The sequence below is a fragment of the Sceloporus occidentalis genome, unplaced genomic scaffold (genome assembly GCF_023333645.1).
Source record: "Sceloporus occidentalis isolate IW3139 unplaced genomic scaffold, rSceOcc1.0.p SCAF_9, whole genome shotgun sequence".
NCBI lineage: Eukaryota > Metazoa > Chordata > Lepidosauria > Squamata > Phrynosomatidae > Sceloporus > Sceloporus occidentalis.
In genome coordinates, this window is record NW_028316989.1 from 15,394,202 (window position 1) to 15,414,429 (window position 20,228).

At 42.0% G+C, this 20,228-nt stretch overlaps 1 protein-coding gene across 4 annotated transcripts in view; it reads left to right on the forward strand.

Annotated features, from left to right (window-relative positions):
• The window catches only part of GRIK4 (glutamate ionotropic receptor kainate type subunit 4), a 416,936-nt gene that overhangs the window by 326,783 nt on the left and 69,925 nt on the right, over nt 1–20,228 (forward strand). For 2 of the 4 annotated variants that reach the window (XM_089537351.1, XM_089537352.1), the window contains exons 9-10: nt 9,458–9,610; nt 11,725–11,829. The exons of 1 other annotated variant lie outside the window; for it this stretch is intronic. In XM_089537351.1, coding sequence (XP_089393477.1) covers nt 9,458–9,610; nt 11,725–11,829 — 258 coding nt within the window. The remainder of the gene's footprint in view (nt 1–9,457; nt 9,611–11,724; nt 11,830–20,228) is intronic. One more of the 4 variants, XM_089537353.1, reaches the window with a different exon arrangement.

Genomic DNA, 20,228 nt, shown 5'->3' on the forward strand with positions numbered 1-20,228 from the left:
AGCTGGGCTTGCCAGGAGAGTCATGCAAACTGTGGCAATCCCAAGGCTTTCTGGCTAAGAGATGGTGGAGCATGCTTGCAGAAGGAGGAGATTAGCTGTTTGCTCAAAATGTCGTCCTCGTTAATCACACAGCAAAGAAAGGAAATCAGGGGAAATCATTAAAATTACAGATGGCTAGATTAGGTAATTAGAATGTAGGCCAAAGCAGATGTTTGTAATTAACTGTTTATTCCATTGACAAGAAACCTGATTGTACCACTGGACTGGAGTACTTGTCATTCTCTCTGTTGAATCTGAAGACATATTGGAGGTATCAATGACATTGTTTCATACACTAAAAAAATATACACATAACCTAGCCTTCTGAATTCTCCATACACTGTTTTCTAGCAGGATCAGTGCTGGAGGAGGCGAATGCAATTGTGGCTCCTTATGAGCCTGGTGTGATAAAGTCCCTAGTCCAACACTTAAGCTGCTACACTATGCTGGACCTTAATGCTCGATATATATTAATTCCCTGAGTATCAGACCTGAGGTAGGCAAAATAATAATAATAATAATAATAATAATAATAATAATAATAATAATAGATTTTATTTATAAGGATCAATTTATAAGGATCAATGGTTCCAAATAACCATTTGTAAGCACAAAGGTGTGGATTTAAAAGCCAATGAGTACTGGGGATACTGTGTATTATTATTATTATTATTATTATTATTATTATTATTATGTTTATTTATATAGTGCCATAGGCTTTACATAGTGTTTTACTAAGGAGTTATATTATACTGCTTGGTAGGCAGGGAGCTGGACAGAAAACATGGCAGGAGAAAGTGAAATGGAGTATCCCGAAAAGGAGCATAGTTGCATGGCTGGAAATCTAGCCAGGAGCCCTCCATGATTCTACATTTTGCTACAGACCTTACTTGTCATTCGTAACAAACACTAATAACCTGTCCTCTTTTGTGAATCATGTCTATTCCATCTTGCAAAGTCTTCTAAAGCTGCTGGCCATCACGACCATGAATTCTGCCAATTAATTATGTGTTGTATGTGAGTCTGTTGCTTCATCTGTTCAGAGTCTCCCACCTGTCACTTTCCTTGGGTGCCCCCGGCAGGAGTGAGAAGAGCATTGATCTCTTTCCCATTTCTATCCTTGATCTGGTCAGGCAAGGTACCTGCTTGATCTCAGTTCGATCGCATTTGCCTAAGCATGTCAGAGAAGCAAAACAAGAAGCTACTGTCTTGACAATCCTCCCCCCCCCCCCATACCCAGAGTGCCTTTCGCTGTAAGTCAACAAGCAGTATTTACAACAGAAAAGGAACGCAGAAGGAAAAGAAATGAAAATAAGCAGCAGTGAAACAATATACGTTAATGAGCAAATGAGAGAATATTTGCAGAAGGGCTATTAGTGTCAACAAGAAAAGGATGAGAATTTTAAAAGGGTGGAGATTTGATCTAAAGTCGAATGGGGAGAGACAAGGGGAATGTATTTCATGCCAGTTGCAGGGCAGCAGGAAAGCCCTGCGGATCTGTTCCACAATGGCCCTGTTATGGAGAAATACAACTTAATTGTGGATGGCGTCTGCCATATGAGCAGAATCCCAAATTGCTTTATTGCATTAAATAAGACTAACAGATAAATAGTGGCAGAGGGAGATGGCAATTAAGAGACCCAGACAAAGCAGGAAATATTGTTTTCGAGCAAGATTTGGAACAAGCTGGAAAGCAGATGAGCCAGAAGGCAACTGGAGAAGCTCTTCCAGATGGTGGGGCTTCTCCAAGACTGGGCAGGGAGAATGGGACAAAATAGGCTACATCTGCACTGCAGAAATAATGCAGTTTGACACCACGTTAACTGCTATGGGTCAATGTTATGGAATTCTGAGGTTTGTAATTTGTTGGGACAGCAGAGCTCTCTGACAGAGAAGGCTAAATAGCTGACAAAACGATAAATCTCAGTATTCCATAGCATTGAGCCATGACAGTTAAAGTGGTGTCAAACTGCATTTCTGCAGTGCAGATGCAGTTATAGGAAACTACAGTAAACTGCTAAATGAGACCTTGTCACAAATGAAGATGGAGAATGATAGGATTAGCCATTCTCCATCAGGGATAGGACTTCAGCAAGCGTCAGGATAAGTCCCAACGAAAGTTTGGTAAACCAAAGTCTGCAAAAGGTCCTTTTTTGAACTCGAGTTTTCAGAATCCCACAACTACTATGCCCATGCTACCTGGAAGATTCCAGGAGTGTAGTCCCCAAAAGCAGAATACATGAGGGATTGTATAGAAGGAAACATTTTCTCACCAAAATAACAGGCACAAGAAGAACACTAGTATGGGGGGGGGGGAGCAGATTGAATTCAAAAGTGCATAGGAAACCATTAATTTGTTTGGTTATTCGAATGTGTTACCACTGAAGGAGCACCTCAAGAAAACATACAATTGAATAGTAAAGTCAATGTTTTAAACTATGTAACATCTTAAAGTAACCAAACCATGGGAAAACAGAAATGGCATATTAAAATGCAAATATACAGGTTTGCAATGGAGAAAAAAAAAACCCAACAAAACATTACTGTTTTAAAGAAGCTATCCGATAATTTTTGAAGGTAGTGGGTAGCTCCTTTAAATTATGGACTAAAAGCCAATGTCGATTCACTGCCCCACTAAAATGGAAGCCACCACTCCTCATGGAAAGAGAACCTTTATATCTTCATAGGTTCCTTGGAGAAAGAGAAGGATTTAAAGAACTGAAATCTATGAAATGCAGTCTGATTAATAACAATGACAACAAATTGTTGTTGTCTTTGCTGTTCAAAGATACTTCTTATTTTCTATTGAATTTTGGATGCCAGTGGACAAAATGTTGTATTGTGTATTGTGCGCAAAATGTTGCGTTTAGATGCCTAGAGTGCTACAAAGTAATAATGTGGACTCATTGGATGCTTAATGGGTACAGGCCATATTGTTCTGTAGTTCCTTCTCCATGTTTAAAACCACGTGCCAACTCTTCTAGCCTTTCCAAACCCTTAATAGAAAACCTGGAGTGAACTATCTACACTTAAACCAGGGGCCCATTCACACTGCATTATTGTAGTGCTATTATTCCTGAGATTGGCTGATTTTCTTGTGTGTCTTCAAGTTATTCACACAGGTTTTTTGGCATCATATAGCAGCCACACACTGAAATATTTGCCCCCTTTCCTTTTCAGAAATAGAATATCAGCCTCATAGAGATCCCAATATTTGACCAGGAGAGAAAGTGGAGTGGATGTGGGTCCAGTTTGTGTTGTGGCCTACAGCTATATTGAATGGTGTTCACCACCAACATTTGCAGTTTATAGGCATGCAGCCATTATACTCTTTAGAAAACTGTCCTTGATCATCTTGTCTAATAAAATTAAACAAAATTAGACATTGGGCCAACATAAAAACCACTCCAGGAATGGAAGCAAATGTTTGGAGGCTACAGAGTCGAATATCCCAATCAATAGTGTCATATGCTTCATTAAGATCTACAAGGATCATTTGTGGTAGCTAATAAGAGATCATTAACTATACAAGAAAGGGAGAAAGGGAAGGGAAAACGGACTAGAGACCATTAAAGATGATGAGCCTGACTTTTGACATTCCAACCACAAATGTGGGCCCACCAAGATAAATTGGGTTTTGACTCATTGCTGACAGGACTTAATGGTGTTAACACTAGACTCAGTAGTGTTAGCATCATTATTCAGCCAAGCCTCAGGAATCTTGAACAGGATGCAAAATCGAGAACTGTGTTATCTGAATTCTCATTTTGCTCATTGCAGTTTGATTCAAGGGTGATAGCATTTTTGTTTTCCAAGCATTATTTTCCCTTAGCAGTTTTTTTTTGGGGGGGGAGAAGGGGGGTGGGATCCTTTTTTTCAGAAGTCTGGTTTCCAAAATATAAACCCTCACTTCACATTGTACATATTGGCAAATGCATGTAAATATTCAACTAACATAAATGCTTAGCTGTTGGGACAGATAAGAAAAGGCATACCCATTTAGGAGAAGGGTGACCCTCTAGATCAGTGCTTATCAAACTTTGGGTCTCCATAGGTTTTAAGCTCCTATAAGCTTCAGCCATCTTGCCCAATGATCAGGGATTCTGGGAGCTGAAGTCCAAAACGACTGGAGGACCAAAGGTTGAGAACCATTGCTCTAGATCAGTGATTCCCAAACTTTGGTCTCCCATGTGTTTCGGACTCCAGCTCCCAGAAGCCCCAACCAGCTTGGCATAAAGTCAGGTATTCTGGGAGCTGAAGTCCAAAACATTTTTGAGGACCAAAGTTTATGATCAAAGGTTTGTAAGATGATCAAAAGTTTGGAAACCAAGCCTTATGGGGAACTGATTAGGAGGCTGAAAGAGTTTGGAGAAGGAAGAATGAAATGTGAAATGATAGCCAACTTTACATATCTGATGGGATGTCATAGAGAAGATGGAGCAAGCCTAAATTCTGATGATCCTATAGCAGCGGTTGTCAACCTGTGGGTCATGACCCCTTTGAGGGTCCCACAACCCTTTCACAGGGTCGCCTAAGACCATCAGATTACACATATTTCCGATGGTCTTAGGAACCAAGACACCGCTGCTCTATGGTTGGGAGTCACCACAACATGAGAAACTGTATTAAAGCATCACGACATTAGGAAGATTGAGAACCACTGTCCTATAGACTAGAACATGAACCAATGGATTCAAATTACAAGAGAAGTGATTCCACCTAAACATTAGGAAGAACATATTTACTGTCAGGGATGTTTGACAGTGGTTCCATCATAGCATCATAGAGCTGGAAGAAGCCACAAGGGACATCTGGTTCAGCCGCCTGCCACACAAGGATCCATAGTTACAGAACTCCTGAAAGACACACATCCAACCTCTGTTGAAAGACCTCCAAAGAAAGAGAGCCCACCTCCCTTCACAGTCCATCCCAGGTAGTTGAATATGGGTGATTCCTTGGTAACCTCAAAAGCAAGGCACTGGCCATTTTAGGTATTCTCAAATGCGATTGCTTTCACCTGGTAGAAGAGGTGAGACAATGGAAGGGATTTTGAAAAGAAGACAGATCGCTCAATCCTTAGTGAAAGGCAATCTGCTCGGAGAGGTTAGTTAGGAAAAATGGAGCTTTGATACTAATAAGAAACCGACAGTAATGGGAAAGCAGGAAGTGATGATAATTAAAGGTGAAATCTTAGTCATAGCTGCAAGGAGAAGGGAGGAAATGACCAGTTAATAACTTGATAAAAAGAAACAAAAAAACAAAAGGTTGGTGGATTCGGAAGATGAAAAAAAAGTAGTGTAGAAGTCCGGAGGAAGAAATAGAAGTGATTAGAAGCAAATGAGTCTACGCTGGGCTGTCAACACAGATTGTGAATTATCTTGCAGAAGTAATACTGTCAGACGAAAGGTCTTTGCAAAAGAAGGGACCCAGAGAGAGATTGGTGTGACAGCGATTAAAATTTCCCTCTCCAGTATGAGATCATAGTGTGTGGGGGATCTGGCAAGGCTAAAAATATCATTAAAAGGATAGAGCAAAAAGGGGGAAGTCCCAATCCAAAGGAACATAGCAAATCAGGGAATCTATATTATGTAATTCCATGTCAGAGAAAAAACATGAAATGTAGGGATGAGTGCAGAATTTGAATTTTTGGCATGAATTCCAATCCCATGCATACTTAGCTGGGCAAAAGTCCGCCTTGAACCTAGTAGGGTTACTTTATGGTTGAGATGTATCAAATGATATTGCTTTCCAAAATGCAAATTTCTGCTTGGATGGTTTTGTAGTATCTGGCCAAAATTGTATTGATGTCATATAAATGCAAGTTCCTTTACGTAGGCAATTGCACTTTTTTTGGCTGTTGAGCGACAGATGTGTTTAGTTCATAGCTGTGTAAGGAGAGTTCTGCAAGTGTATCCGTTTCACATGCAGCTGTCCTCTCTTGGATGGTATATAACTATTAGTCAAAGTCCCCTTTGATTCCCTAGGATCATGGAAACATCCGTTGTGCATTGCCTATCACACAGCTGAATAATAAGCAAAAATGTTAGCTTATGGAGTCAGTTGCATAATTTTATTGTTCAGCAGAAGGATGGCATTGCACAAAAAGCGAGTGCAGATTTACAAAATTAGACCTCAATGGCTATTTTATTAATGCTTTAGCAGCTGTTGCCTCGAGTGGCTCTGATCCAATATGGCTCTTCTGATGTTTTTAAAAAGTCATGTGGAAGCTTGAAGACTAACAGACATAGGCTGAACCTGCACTGCAAATAATAATAATAATAATAATAATAATAATAATAATAATACAGTTTGACACCACTTGGACTTCCATGGTTGAATGCTATGGGATTCTGGGATTTGTAGTTTTCTGAAATATTTAGCTTTCTCTGTCACAGAGCCTTGGTGCCACAACAAACTGCAAATCCCAGCATTCCATAGTATGGAGCCATGACAATTAAAGCGGTGTCAAGCTTCATTATTTCTGCAATGCAGATTCAGCTATAAACGTCCATGGTCTGGAATCTACTCCACTAGATTCATGAAAAATGATGTGAAGCTTTCAGCAGACCATTAGCCACCTTTGAGATGCGCATTTCCAAGTTTACAAATGCAACAGCCTGAGCTGGAAAATACATGTCTGTCAATCTCTCAGAAGGCCTTATCTTCGATCAATAAATATAAGTGCCAGAGGTTATTTGGGCAGAGGTTAATACCATCATAGCTATTGAAATCCTGGGATAAATAGACAAATAATCTAAGCCCATATTTCTCTATTGGATTCTAAATTTAATTTGGGACGCATTTTAGGAGACTTTCCTCCTTGAATTTTACATCATGTTTCTAGCTTTAAGGATTTAGTGGTGCATAATACATATATTCTCAGAAAGAGATTAATGTTAATTCACCGGAAGGGATGCCTCCTTTGTTTCTGGACATTCAAGCCCAGTATTTTGAATTCAAATTTGATAACTCAGATGAAAAATTAATGTAGCTTGAAGAATTATTGATAAAAAAACAGACAGAGGGAAAGGCCAATTGTCACAATCATATAAAATAATATCAGGTTTAGAGATTAAGACAGAATCTTACATGTTTTATTGGAACTCGTGAAATGGTGCATGAGGCAGAATTTAAGCAAAGATCCAGATATAAATGTGATCAAATTCTCTCTAAAAGTGACTTGGTGTGAATGAGACTTTTGGTGGAGCTTTATCCCTTTGGGGTTAAATAAAACCCTTAGAACAATTTTAGATGTTGAAAACATTGTTAAACAGTGAACAGATTTAACATGTACGATGAAGTTATCCTTGCAGGTTGCATTTATTGCCAGACGTTGTGTACACGGATTATTTTTTCTCCCAAAACCATCTTAATACTAAAATCTGGTGTATCATGTTTTTCTTTCAAATTATTTGGAAGAACTCTTCTAAGGGTGTCTTGCCAAATCTGTTATTTGTAGATAAAACTGAGAGAGGAGAAATATTGTCACTTATTTATTGCACACATTTCTTCTTGACTGTCCTTCAAATAGAAGCCAGAATAGCTTGCAACACAATCGAATTACAGACAAGAATAAGAACAGAAGGACTTTTTAAACATCAGGAATAAACAACCATCTGATGAAAACAATGTCAATGCAAAACACAACTAGAGGACAAATCCAGCACTAAGAGCAGAACTAGAATAAATACCCCATGTCAAAGTCCTCTCTTTAAAATAAGCATTTACCTTGGCTTCTGAAAATGTTCACTGTTGGGAATTAGGTGGGTTTCCATAGGAAGGACCTGCTGCAAGATGGGTGCCACAACCCAAAATACCTTGCTTCCTTATCAATATCCATGATACTTTAGTCAACTATGGGATCCAAATTGCAAATAAAGTATCTGGTGACTTATATTACCCCATCGTGGAAAAATTGGGCCCCTTTGGTGCTACTAAAGTAATAATAATAATAATAATTTTATTTGTATACCGCTTTTCCGTCTGATCAAAGCGGTTCACAATACAATACAGCACATACAATACAAAACAGTACAATAATCAAGCAATACAATACATCAGCAGTTACATCAACAATATTACACAATTCAATAAAAATCTCATAGCAAATACAAATCAATTTAAAAACAATCGGTTGTGGTTGGATATCCGGATCTTAATTAGGGTATTCTATCTCTAAAGAGAATCAGAGGGGTATGCTATCTGAAAAAGATGCGTTTTCAAAGCCTTCTTGAAGACTTCCAGCGTGGAACACAGCCGGATCTTTTCAGGGAGACCATTCCAATGAGCAGGAGCTGTCGCCGTGTAGGCTCTCTGATAAGTTTATACTAATTTTACCCTGGGGTATTCAAGTAAATATGTCCCAGATATTCTGAGGGTGCGGGGGGGGGGGCGGGTTATGTAGGGAGAGGCGCTCCCTCAAGTAACTCGGGCCCAAGCCATGTAGGGCATTAAAGGTAACAACCGACACTTTGTATTGCGCCCGGAAGCTAATAGGCAGGGGTTGTGTTAGTTCCCTAACCACCCTGAACAGCTCTATGACCAAATACTCCTGTTCACAGTGGCATTTCTTTTGTGGGCAGGGTATCTGTGTCCTTGCATGGACGTTATTATTATTCATAATATCCTCCAACCACCTCCTAAAAAGAAGAAATCACATTAGTTCCTCCACGAATATCAGAAACGTTCCTAGTGAGGGGACTAAAATCACAACTTAAAATGTGTTGAAAAAAATAACTTTGCACTAGTTGGGTAAACTTTGGTGTACTGGCTGCGTAATGCGTAACAGAAAACCAGGGAGATGTATTTTCTTTTTCATGGCCCTTTGGAATAATTATGTGGGACCAGAGAGGGAGGGAGATATGGAGTTGTCAAGAGTAAGACTTTGATGCCCAGCAAAACAATCTACCTTTCCACATAAGTAGCAAAAAAAACCCAAACACAACAGCATAAGTGATGTAAAATAATAAAAACAGCCACATAAATGATGCAAAATAAAAGAAGCCTGTTTTCCCACATCAGGATCATCAAAAAGGCATCTTCGTGGCATTTTTGCTGTTCAGACGTTGATTTATATTTTTTTGATCTATTGGTTTCTTAAAACCCAGACAGTTGGGGAGAGGAAAAATCCTTCAACTCTTTGATTGGTTGATTGAGAAGTTATTTTCCTACTCTGTCCTATTTTAACACTCAGTGAACACCACCCTCGGTTTGACGTCCAAGGTGTTTTCTGTAGGGAATAGATTCTAATACATATTTGATTTTTGCTTGACTTCTAAAACTAAGTTTGTTTTTGTTTTTAATGTCATTAGCACTGTACATATATTGAAAAGCTTAATAAAGGGGTTCATTACACTCTCTGTGGTTTCTGCCTAAATTGTGCTTCCTTTCCTTATTCCTTCCTTTCTGGTTTCTTCAGCTCTCGTCTGCTTTGCTGTTTGATGCCGTCTACGCCGTGGTGAGTGCTGTGCAAGAACTGAACCGAAGCCAGGAAATTGGTGTCAAACCCCTCTCCTGTGGATCTGCCCAAATCTGGCAACATGGCACCAGCTTGATGAACTACTTGAGAATGGTGAGAAAGGATTGGACATGGAGGACGGCTTCACCCTTGCTTGTGACCTGAAGGGGATGTGGAGATCATCTAGATCAAGGGTGGGGAACGTTAGACCCTGAGGGTGAATTCATCCCTCTTGAGCCCCAATGTGGCCATTTGGTGATTTTTAGAAGATGACACTCACTTTTTCCATGGCATCATTGTTTAGTGCAGGGGTTCTCAACCTTCCTAATGTCATGACCGTTTAATACAGTTCCTCATGTGGTGATCCCCAACCATAAAATTGTGGTGTCTCAGTTCCTAAGACCAACAGAAATATGTGTTTTCCAATGGTCTTTAGCGATCCCTGTGAAAGGGTCATTCTACCCCCAAAGGGGTCGCAACCCACAGGTTGAGATCCGCTGGTTTAGTGGCTTCCTAACTTTCATACAGTGGGTCCATGGTATCTGCTGAGCTTTGGTTCCAGAACCCTTATGGATACTAAGACCCATGGATGCTCATGTCCCAGCATATACTTTGGTATAGTAAAATGTGTCCCTTATATAAAATGGCAAAATCAAGGTTTGTTTTCTGGAACATATACTTATATGGGATATTTCCAAGTGGTGGATAGTTAACTAGATAAAGAATCCATGGACATGGAGGTCTGACTTTACCTCGTCTTTTCCCCCTGTGAAAAAGTAAAAATGTTTCTTAGGTGTAGGATGTATCCACACTGCAGAAATAAAGCAGTTTGGCACCACTTCCACAACTCTTTGCTATGGAATTCTGTGGTTTGCAGTTTTGTGAAATAGCTTTCACTGTCAGAGACCTCTAGTGCCCTGCCAGGTTCATTGATATGGCATTCTAGGAATTGTAGTTTGTCATGGCACCAGAGCTCTCTGATAGAAAAGGCTAAATATCTCACAAAACTACAGATCCCAGAATACCATAACACTGAGCCATGGCAGTTAAAGTGGTGTCAAACTACTTTATTTCTGCAGTGTGGCAGCAGCAATATTTACAGGCAGTAAGAGCTCTAAGCTAAACTATGCCACTGTTTTGGATTCTATCCTTATTCCTTTCATTGTATACACTCATGAAATGTGACCTGAAAGAGAAAATATATATCTAAAATTGAATTTTACCCTTGGATTGAAAGAGTTTCTCCACTCCTGGTTCACTGCAGAAATGAACAACATCTGTAATAGGCAAATGTCCAGTCTTTGTTCATATACTTCCCAGTTTCCAATTCCCACTAACTCAAGTGGAACTCTGTTCCATTCACAAAGAGTTTTTAATCTGTTGGAAGTTTCTCCTAAAGTTTGCACTTTTAGCCCATAGGTTCTATCTAGTCATGCTCTCTGGTGAAGCTTCTGATCTTCTGATCTGCTCAGTTGCCTGCTCAGTGACAGTCACTATCACCTTTGTCTCAGCTTCCTTGGATAGAATAAAGAGAAAGGGAACGCATGTGCCATTGCATGACACCAAGCCCAGTCTGGAGCTTTGATTTCCACTTGGAGGGATACCCTAAACAAAGGAACTGCAGGAATTGCTATGTTTTGCTAATTTTCCTAGGCAGGAACTTGAATTGCTGTCTGACATAGTGCATTGGCAGCAATTAGCAATGTGTGGTTTGCTGTGCTTACCCGCTCTTTACACAACAGTGCTTCATGTTAACATGGCACAAGGTGACTTTGTACAGTACCCAGCCATGTAACAGCTTTCCCTGACATCCCAGGCAACAGAGCTGGATGCGACACAATTAAGCACTCACAACAGTTCAACTTCCAACTATAGTAATGAAAATAAGGGTCCTAGCAGAATGTAGAAGAAAGAGGCAAGTCATGAGTTCAGGCAGAATTAAATCCTTCCTTGATTTTTACCATTTCTTAATGCAGAGGAGGACACATGAAATCAAACTGTTGCCCCTGTCAAAGCCCCCTTGCCTTTTCGGTGGCATGCTAGCTTTCCAGGTGAAGGGATGTGAAGAAGCATTCAATCACACCACTGGTGGTATGAATGGCCACAGTCCCAAGATATCCTTTATCCATTGGGCTTTAAATGAGAGAGACAAATGTCCAAAGCACCAAACTTGAAGCTAAAAGGGGACAGTTCCTATTTGGCGCTGCAACTCACCCTCTCTTGGACAGGTAGAATTGGAAGGTCTCACCGGCCACATAGAGTTCAACAGCAAAGGCCAGCGATCCAATTATGCCCTGAAAATCCTGCAGTATACAAGGAATGGCTTCCGACAGGTAAGGAAATAATTCTGGTAATCATTTAATAGCATTGAAAGAATGAATAGTCAAAAAGCAATCCATCAAAAAGTGGGAGATGCCTGTAGAACGGAATTTCTTCCAAGGCTCCTCTATTCATGTCTGAGTTGTTTCATAGTGTTGTCTTAGATATTTTAGATATAGTTTATATATTAGTTTAGTGTGATTGTAAAAATGGTGAGATTAAAATCTCTTTGCAATAAATAAATCTGGTTGGATGGAGAACATACAGCTAGGGGAGATCATATAACTAGAGCAGTGACTGATTTTTGGCAACAAAGTAAGTGTAGAACATGCTAACGTTATGGCGATTGTAGCGGAAAGTTTGAGGGACACACAGCAGGTGTCCATCTTGGTGAAGTACTTTGAAACATTCCCAGAGAAGGGATGTTTCCATTATTACTATGACTAATATGAGTTCTTTCGAGGGCTTTCCAGAATGAGCACACAAAGGCAGGATGCCGTCTCTTTCTTGCTCTCTTCCATCACCCCAAGCAAAAAACGGATCGCCTTCTCAGCATGTGTCCCTCTGGAGGTAAATTAAGCAGCATGAACATCTGTGGAATTAGCAGCATATGACGGCCTACAGTGCTGATCCATCTTTGTTTCCTTTTATTCAAGAAGCTCTTTATCCTTCCAGCTTAACAAGTGCTGCCTTTCAGAGAGTGGCTTTTGGGATGGAATTATAAAATTTGCTCTGTTGCCCAAGATTGTCTGCAGCTTCCGTAATCCTTTAAGCAGAATGTAGGCAAAGTGGCTTGTTCTGAGGAAACTCCCATTCTCCCCCTCTTTCTCTGCCCCTGTCCTAGTCAGTATTGTACAATTTGGCTTCTGCTTCTCTAGAAATCCCTGTCCTTTCCATTTATCCCTTATTGGAGTTCTAGTTTTCATTTTAAAGCCACCCACAAGGTCCTAGACCCCATTGTTTAAGGAACAAAATAGTTTGTGCTCTAATTCCAGAGGCCAGCTTGAAAAAGAAGAGAGACAAAGCATGCTACTATCTCTGAATTTGATTTTGGATAACTGTACCAGCAAGACAGTAAACTCTGGAGAAGGCTTCGCTTGTTCCAGGAAAAGTGAAGGGACAAAATATTTTCTTAAATTGTACAATTTACCCTGTATCTGCTAGTCAGACCATGAAGGACTCTGGCCACGAGAAATGTACCTGAGCCTTCCTCTTGCTGCTGAGATTCCGCCACCATATCCTTGGACTTTCTAACCATTCTGTACAAATATAATGATTTGGAGCTTGCTTTCAAAAATGACTTGGAAGTGGAAATTCTCCAAGTGCCGAAATTCTGCAGCCAGCATCAAAATTTATTACTTTGCTGCACTTGCAACGAATCACCAAATACACAGCACTTTGACAACCAATTGCTCATTGCTCTGTGGCAGAGGATGTGCTTTGCATGCAGATGACCCCAGATTCAGTTTGGCATCTCCAGTTAGTTAAAAGGCTCTCAGTTAAACAGATGATGGGAAAGCGCCTTCCCTGCCTGAGACTTTGGAGAGCTACTGCTGATCAAAGCCAATACTGTCCTGGGCTTGGTGGACCAATGCTTTGACTCAGTATAAGGCTGTGTTCAAAAATACCATGTTGGCCTTACCTTCTCTATATGTTTGGATGTTCAAGATAGCTTTGTACAAGTCAGTTTCATTTAGAGGGAGCAAGTGCTGGAGACTGAAGTTGCCTCTATAATAATGCCTTTATTTATGAGCCTGCGTAGCCTCAATGGCATGAGGAGGAAAGAAGATGCAAAGATGGGAGTCCTTGGTGTTACAGCCCCCTACATAACCCCAAGGTCAGCTTCAGATTTGGCATGGAATCAGCTATAAGAGGAGAAGTAGAAGCATCCGCCCATGAGGGAGTCATCAGGCAGACCCAGCAACATCAGGGACTGTCTGAAGGAAGAGGCCCCTCCCTCCTCAACTGTCATCTCGGCCTCAGAGGGAGTCATCAGGCAGACCCAGCAACATCAGGGACTGCCTGAAGGAAGAGGCCCCTCCCTCCTAAACTGTCATCTTGGCCTCAGAGGGAGTCATCAGGCAGACCCAGCAACATCAGGGACTGCCTGAAGGAAGAGGCCCCTCCCTCCTAAACTATCATCTCGGCCTCAGAGGGAGTCATCAGGCAGACCCAGCAACATCAGGGACTGCCTGAAGGAAGAGGCCGCTCCCTCCTAAACTGTCATCTTGGCCTCAGAGGGAGTCATCAGGCAGACCCAGCAACATCAGGGACTGCCTGAAGGAAGAGGCCCCTCCCTCTTTAACTGTCATCTCGGCCTCAGAGGGAGCGATCAGGCAGACCCAGCAACATCAGGGACTGCCTGAAGGAAGAGGCCCATCCCTCCTCAACTGTCATCTCGGCCTCAGAGGGAGCGATCAGGCAGACCCAGCAACATCAGGGACTGCCTGAAGGAAGAGGCCGCTCCCTCCTCAACTGTCTTCTCGGCCTCAGAGGGAGTCATCAGGCAGACCCAGCAACATCAGGGACTGTCTGAAGGAAGAGGCCCCTCCCTCCTAAACTGTCATCTTGGCCTCAGAGGGAGTCATCAGGCAGACCCAGCAACATCAGGGACTGCCTGAAGGAAGAGGCCCCTCCCTCTTTAACTGTCATCTCGGCCTCAGAGGGAGTCATCAGGCAGACCCAGCAACATCAGGGACTGCCTGAAGGAAGAGGCCCCTCCCTCTTTAACTGTCATCTCGGCCTCAGAGGGAGCGATCAGGCAGACCCAGCAACATCAGGGACTGCCTGAAGGAAGAGGCCGCTCCCTCCTCAACTGTCATCTCGGCCTCAGAGGGAGCGATCAGGCAGACCCAGCAACATCAGGGACTGCCTGAAGGAAGAGGCCCCTCCCTCCTAAACTGTCTTCTCAGCCTCAGAGGGAGCGATCAGGCAGACCCAGCAACATCAGGGACTGTCTGAAGGAAGAGGCCCCTCCCTCCTAAACTGTCATCTCGGCCTCAGAGGGAGCGATCAGGCAGACCCAGTAACATCAGGGACTGCCTGAAGGAAGAGGCCTCTCCCTCTTCAACTGTCATCTTGGCCTCAGAGGGAGTCATCAGGCAGACCCAGCAACATCAGGGACTGTCTGAAGGAAGAGGCCCCTCCCTCCTAAACTGTCATCTTGGCCTCAGAGGGAGCGATCAGGCAGACCTAGCAACATCAGGGACTGTCTGAAGGAAGAGGCCCCTCCCTCCTCAACTGTCATCTTGGCCTCAGAGGGAGCGATCAGGCAGACCCAGCAACATCAGGGACTGCCTGAAGGACGAGACTTCTCCCTCCTTTGTCACCTTGTATTTTGTATTGCATTAAGATTTTTACTGTACACCGCTATGATCATTGCGGAATAGCGGTCTATAAATAAAACATATTATTATTATTATTATTATTATTATTATTATTATTATTTACAACAATGCTATTCAAACTAATGGTCCGTGGAGCAGTGTTGCCTGCTGGTCCACAGTGATTTTCTAGGAAAAATAGAAAAAGTTGTAGTTAATGGGCACCAGTATGGGACTGATCCCTGGAACATTGGAGGGGAACTCTGGTGGTCCTTTGTGGCAGATAGTTTAAGTATCGTTGCCCTACAACATCCTATACCTTCTTTCTGACTTCATGCAGCCCTGATTTAAAAAGGCCCCTGCTAGCTCTCAACTTGGGCCCTTGCAAGACTGATCTGTGGGGGCAAAGGAGAAGATGGGGAGAGAAGGACTGTCAGCAAGAGAAGGAGAAAAGAGGAGGGCTCTTTTTGGCTCTTGCCCTTTCCACTACTGACTTCAGCGACACTCATCCTCTAAATGTGTCTCCTAATAGTTCTGGGCTGGCCCTACTACCAGCAAAAACAGGGCAGGAGGAGAGAACCATGGCTCTCACACAACTTGCCCTGTGCCACAGCCTTTTAACCTTCTGTGTGATGGATGGGGAGCCCTGTCTCGTCTTTGCCAGTTGAGTCAGCTTTAAAACATGGAGTGAGGAGAGGGAAAAAAACACCATTCTTTCTTCTTCTTCACCAAAGCAGCAAAGTATTTTTAAGCAGAATGTAAGCAAACTGGCTTGTTCTCAAGCAAACTGCCCTTTCCACCTTCCTTTCCCCCCATTCTAGTTAACAATTCACTGTGCCAAAAAATTCACAAAATTCTGTGCCAAGGACCTGTGTGAATTTTGCAAATTTACAAAATATTTCCCTAAATGGCACCATTTGCCCTGCTTCTGCTAGTCACTGGTACCACACCTCAGCACTATAGGAAGCGGGTACAAGCTACATAGCAACACTCATTGGATGCGATGGCATCTATGTAACTTTACATGCGCTTTCCTCCAGGAATTGCTTAGCAATTTTGCTAGACAGTACCAAACTTGGGGGAAATTTGTTGCTCCCAGGGACAAATCTGTTTCCTGGCTTTCACCCATTCTGCCCCCAATGGCTAATGTCTGATTTGCTTTCCCATTAACTTGCATACATTCTCAGTGGTTAGACTACAGCAACTGTAAAGTTTTCAGTAATAGGCCAGCATGGCTGAAAACTATAAATTTCAGCAACTTTCAGCTGGCTGCCTGCTTATCTTTTCTTCTTCAGCAGCCTGTCAGTCAACAAAACGCAACCCAGCATCTTCTGTTCAAACTGTAGCCTAGTTGCCTCCGGAGCCTATAAAATTATTAATAACAACATTATCATGCTTTACATATTCAAAGCACTGAATAAACACAAGCTCCGTGTCATGGCAGTTATGCGTTGCTGCAACTTAAATAATGCAGTTAGCTCATAAGTAATAGAGGAAGGAGGATACTGCAGCGGGGAAGAGAGAGATGGATTTTAGGCTGAGATCTGAAATAACATGAAAATGTTACAGTGATGCCACACAGGAAGAGTTTGATGCTTCTTCCTCATACATTACACACACACACACACACACACACACACACACACAATGTTGTGCATTATGATAATTCACAGAAGCTCTTTTTTTGTATGTTTTCTACCACCTAAATAGAGTAGGCAACTGTGATGGGTCCAGGGGCCACTTTTTTTCTCCTGGGACCCTCCAAGGGCCACACAGACTGTCCAAAGAAGCACCCCCAAAATAGAAGTGGCTGGAGGTGATGTTCTAGATTTGAAAAACTGGGATTTTTATTTCAAGGACAGAAGTTGTAATTTGTTTAAAAGATTAATTGCATCTCCTGAAGGTTCACTTTTTCCTCTTCTTTGTTAGTAAAGCCAGATTTGTACAGTCTAGAAGGGTCAAGGGCTTCAAAAATAGCTGGGGAAGGGAATGCATACAGGCCCAGGTTTGCACTGCTATCCTCCCCTGACCTAAACTATGGGCCTGAACAGACAGGCCAAAATAAAGCTGCTTTGGGTCACTTTGGAGGTATGCTGTTTAAATTATGCATGTGTCCTAAGAGGCCAGAAGCCATGCCAAAGCCACACTCCAGGACTAAGGACTGGAGCACAGCTTTGGCACAGCTTCTGGCCTCTTAAGATGCGTGTGCCATTTAAACAGCATACCTCCAAAGTGACCCAAAACAGCTTTATTTGGGCCGGTCTGTTCAGGCCCTATAACAAGTAGTCTTAAGATCCAGAGTCTTCTTGGTAGCAACACCTTGCCTATGGACCTTTCTGCCCAATGGGCCCTCCTTAATACTCTGGCTATCAGACAGCAAGCCGAGATCCTCTTTTTAAAAATGCCACCAAGAGAGTGTTAATCTAGAGTGGGATTTAAATGCAGTCAGTAAACAAGACAAGGCCCATTCAGAGCACATCATTTTGAACATGGACTGGGAGAAAGGGCTAGCCATGCTGCTGAAAACCTTCTGCCTAAAAAGTAAATAACAAAGAAAGAAAGCCTTCTGCCTAACCTTTGGAAGCTCTGCCCAGGGTGAATTCCAATGCAATGAGAGTTAGATTTGGGATTAGATTTAGGGTTAGAATTAGCAGTAGGGTTTAATCGCAGGGATTCTCAACCTTTGATCCTCCAGCTGTTTTGGACTTCACCTCCCAGCGGCCTTCCCCAGCATGGCCAATGATGATGGATTCTGGGAAGTGAAGTCCAAAACTTCTAGAGGACCCAAAGTTGAGAACCACCAGTTTAAGGTATACTTGCGGTAGATCCTGAACCCACTGAGAATTTTAGGTGTGCATCAGAAAGAAAGTGTGTGTATGCAAGAGAGAGCATGGGCATGCTATTGACTCCAGAGTATGATACATATAGTTCTTGACATCCTGGTTCACTGAAACAAAAAACAGCATGAAACACTTTTGGGCGTATTCCCAATACATTATGTTGGCTGGGTCAAAAACAAACCTGATATTTTGGGCTATGTGGCTGTGTTCTAAAAGAGTTTATTCCTGACATTTCACCTGAAGATGCCAGCCACAGATGCAGGCGAAACATCAGGAATAAACTCTTCTAGAGCATGGCCACAAAGCCTGAAAAACCCACAAAAAACTATGGATGCCGTCCATGAAAGCCTTTGGCTTCACAAACCTGATATAGATTTGTTGGGACATCTTTTATCCCAGTCATGTTTTGTCAGTTAAAAAAAAATCCACATGGCAAATGGCTGAAACCCGAGCACATTGTTTAGAATTCATCAGATGATAATGTTGTAGAATGCCTCCTTTGTAGTCCAGTTCTTTGCTGATTTTGTAACAAAACAATAATTACTCCGGGGATCTAAAATGGCTCATCCTGGTTCATGAAGATTAAACACAATGTCCAATTTGGGATTTCCCTTGGAATGGTACGTGGAACTTTTCGGTAGTATACAGAAAAGCACCTGGAAACTCAGTAGGAATTCAAAATACTTCTCTCTGCCTCTCCCCTGAGTGGCAGAACGTAGCAGCAACCTTAATTTATGGACCCCAGCTCTTCTGATTATCCTTTCCTTTTCTCCTTCGCCATCAGCCCTGGGAGAAATTTCAGTGCTATTATTTTAAAATAGATATAATTAGGAACTGTTTGGCAAAACTGACCGCAGCCTCCCTAAGGAGAGTTGACTGCCTGTGTCCCAGAGACCTGCCGTTCCCATGGGTCAAATTAGCTGACTGCTATTAAAGGTTGTTCAAAGCATTACTGCTACCTAGGCAGGAGCTGTCTGCCTCTGATGGGTTTCCCCCCATCTGCCCCCACTTTTTCCCTCCTTCTCTGCCTCTTCCTAAGTTGCTGGGGCTGTTTCTGCTCATCCGCTTTGATAGGAAATTCAGCAGAATCTCAAAGCGGATCCAGATCTCAGCCAGCGAGCAAATTAACGTCGCTTAAGGCTTTTCATCCTCCTCTCCGGTGCTGCTGCTGGCCAGAGAAGCCTGCAGCGTTAAGTGATTTAATATTTAATATATTTACATAGCAGGTCCCAACACGGTTTCTTATTTAGTCTAAACTGGCTGAGTGCATATGGGAGAGGAATTTCCAGCCACTCAAGAAGTTTCCTCTCTTCGTGGCAAAGCACACACTCCAGCTATGGAAAGGGCTAAGTGTGTGAATGGATACTATGGTTTAATACTGTGGATAGTTTAGTTCTGTGTCCCTGTTCACTTTGTCTATATATTTTTTTAAAATTGTAAGCTGCTCAGAGTCCCAATTTGGGGGGGAATTGGGATGCAAATTCATCATAAGTATCATCATCATCCATTTCTAAGTCCATGGTGATGAAAATAGTTTCCCCAGGCAGATAGATCTCCTTCAGATCGACCTGAAACTCTGCTGAACTACTACCACCTGGGGATGGAAAGAATATATCTTTTGAGAAGATTTGAAAAATAGTAAAAAAATAAATTAAATTAAAATTAACCTCTTCATCAAATGTCAGGAAATTCTAACCAGGAGAATCTTGATTCTATGAGAATCTTCACAGTTCACAACCTATTCTGTGCAAAATTTGCACACATTTTTGGCATAGAATACACCTTTTTCTGCACAGGAAACATCATTTTCTCTGCGTAAAACAGTATTTCTGCACATAAATATTACTTTTCTGCATGTTTCCTGTGTTGAAAATGTAGTTTTCTGCACACACACAAATACATATGAATTCCACGTAGAATAAGTCCCCAATTATATCATTTTCTGCACAGGAAACAACATTTTCTGTGCAGAAAATAAAATAGCTGCACTGGAATATTATTGTCTGCACAGAAAATGGTACTTCATGTGCTAAAAAGCTGAGTTTTGTGTACAAGAAGTGTGAATTTTGTGCAGAATAAGTCCCAAACTGTGAATACTCAAAAACTAGACAGTTTTGGAAGACTTTCTCAAGTAGTCAGAAAGTTGCTGAGAAAATGAAATTAGTGAAGTATTGAATCCCTACTGCCATCTTAGGCCAAGTGGCCTGTTGGTTCCTGGACTAATATAGCCATTATTCCTCTGTATAACTC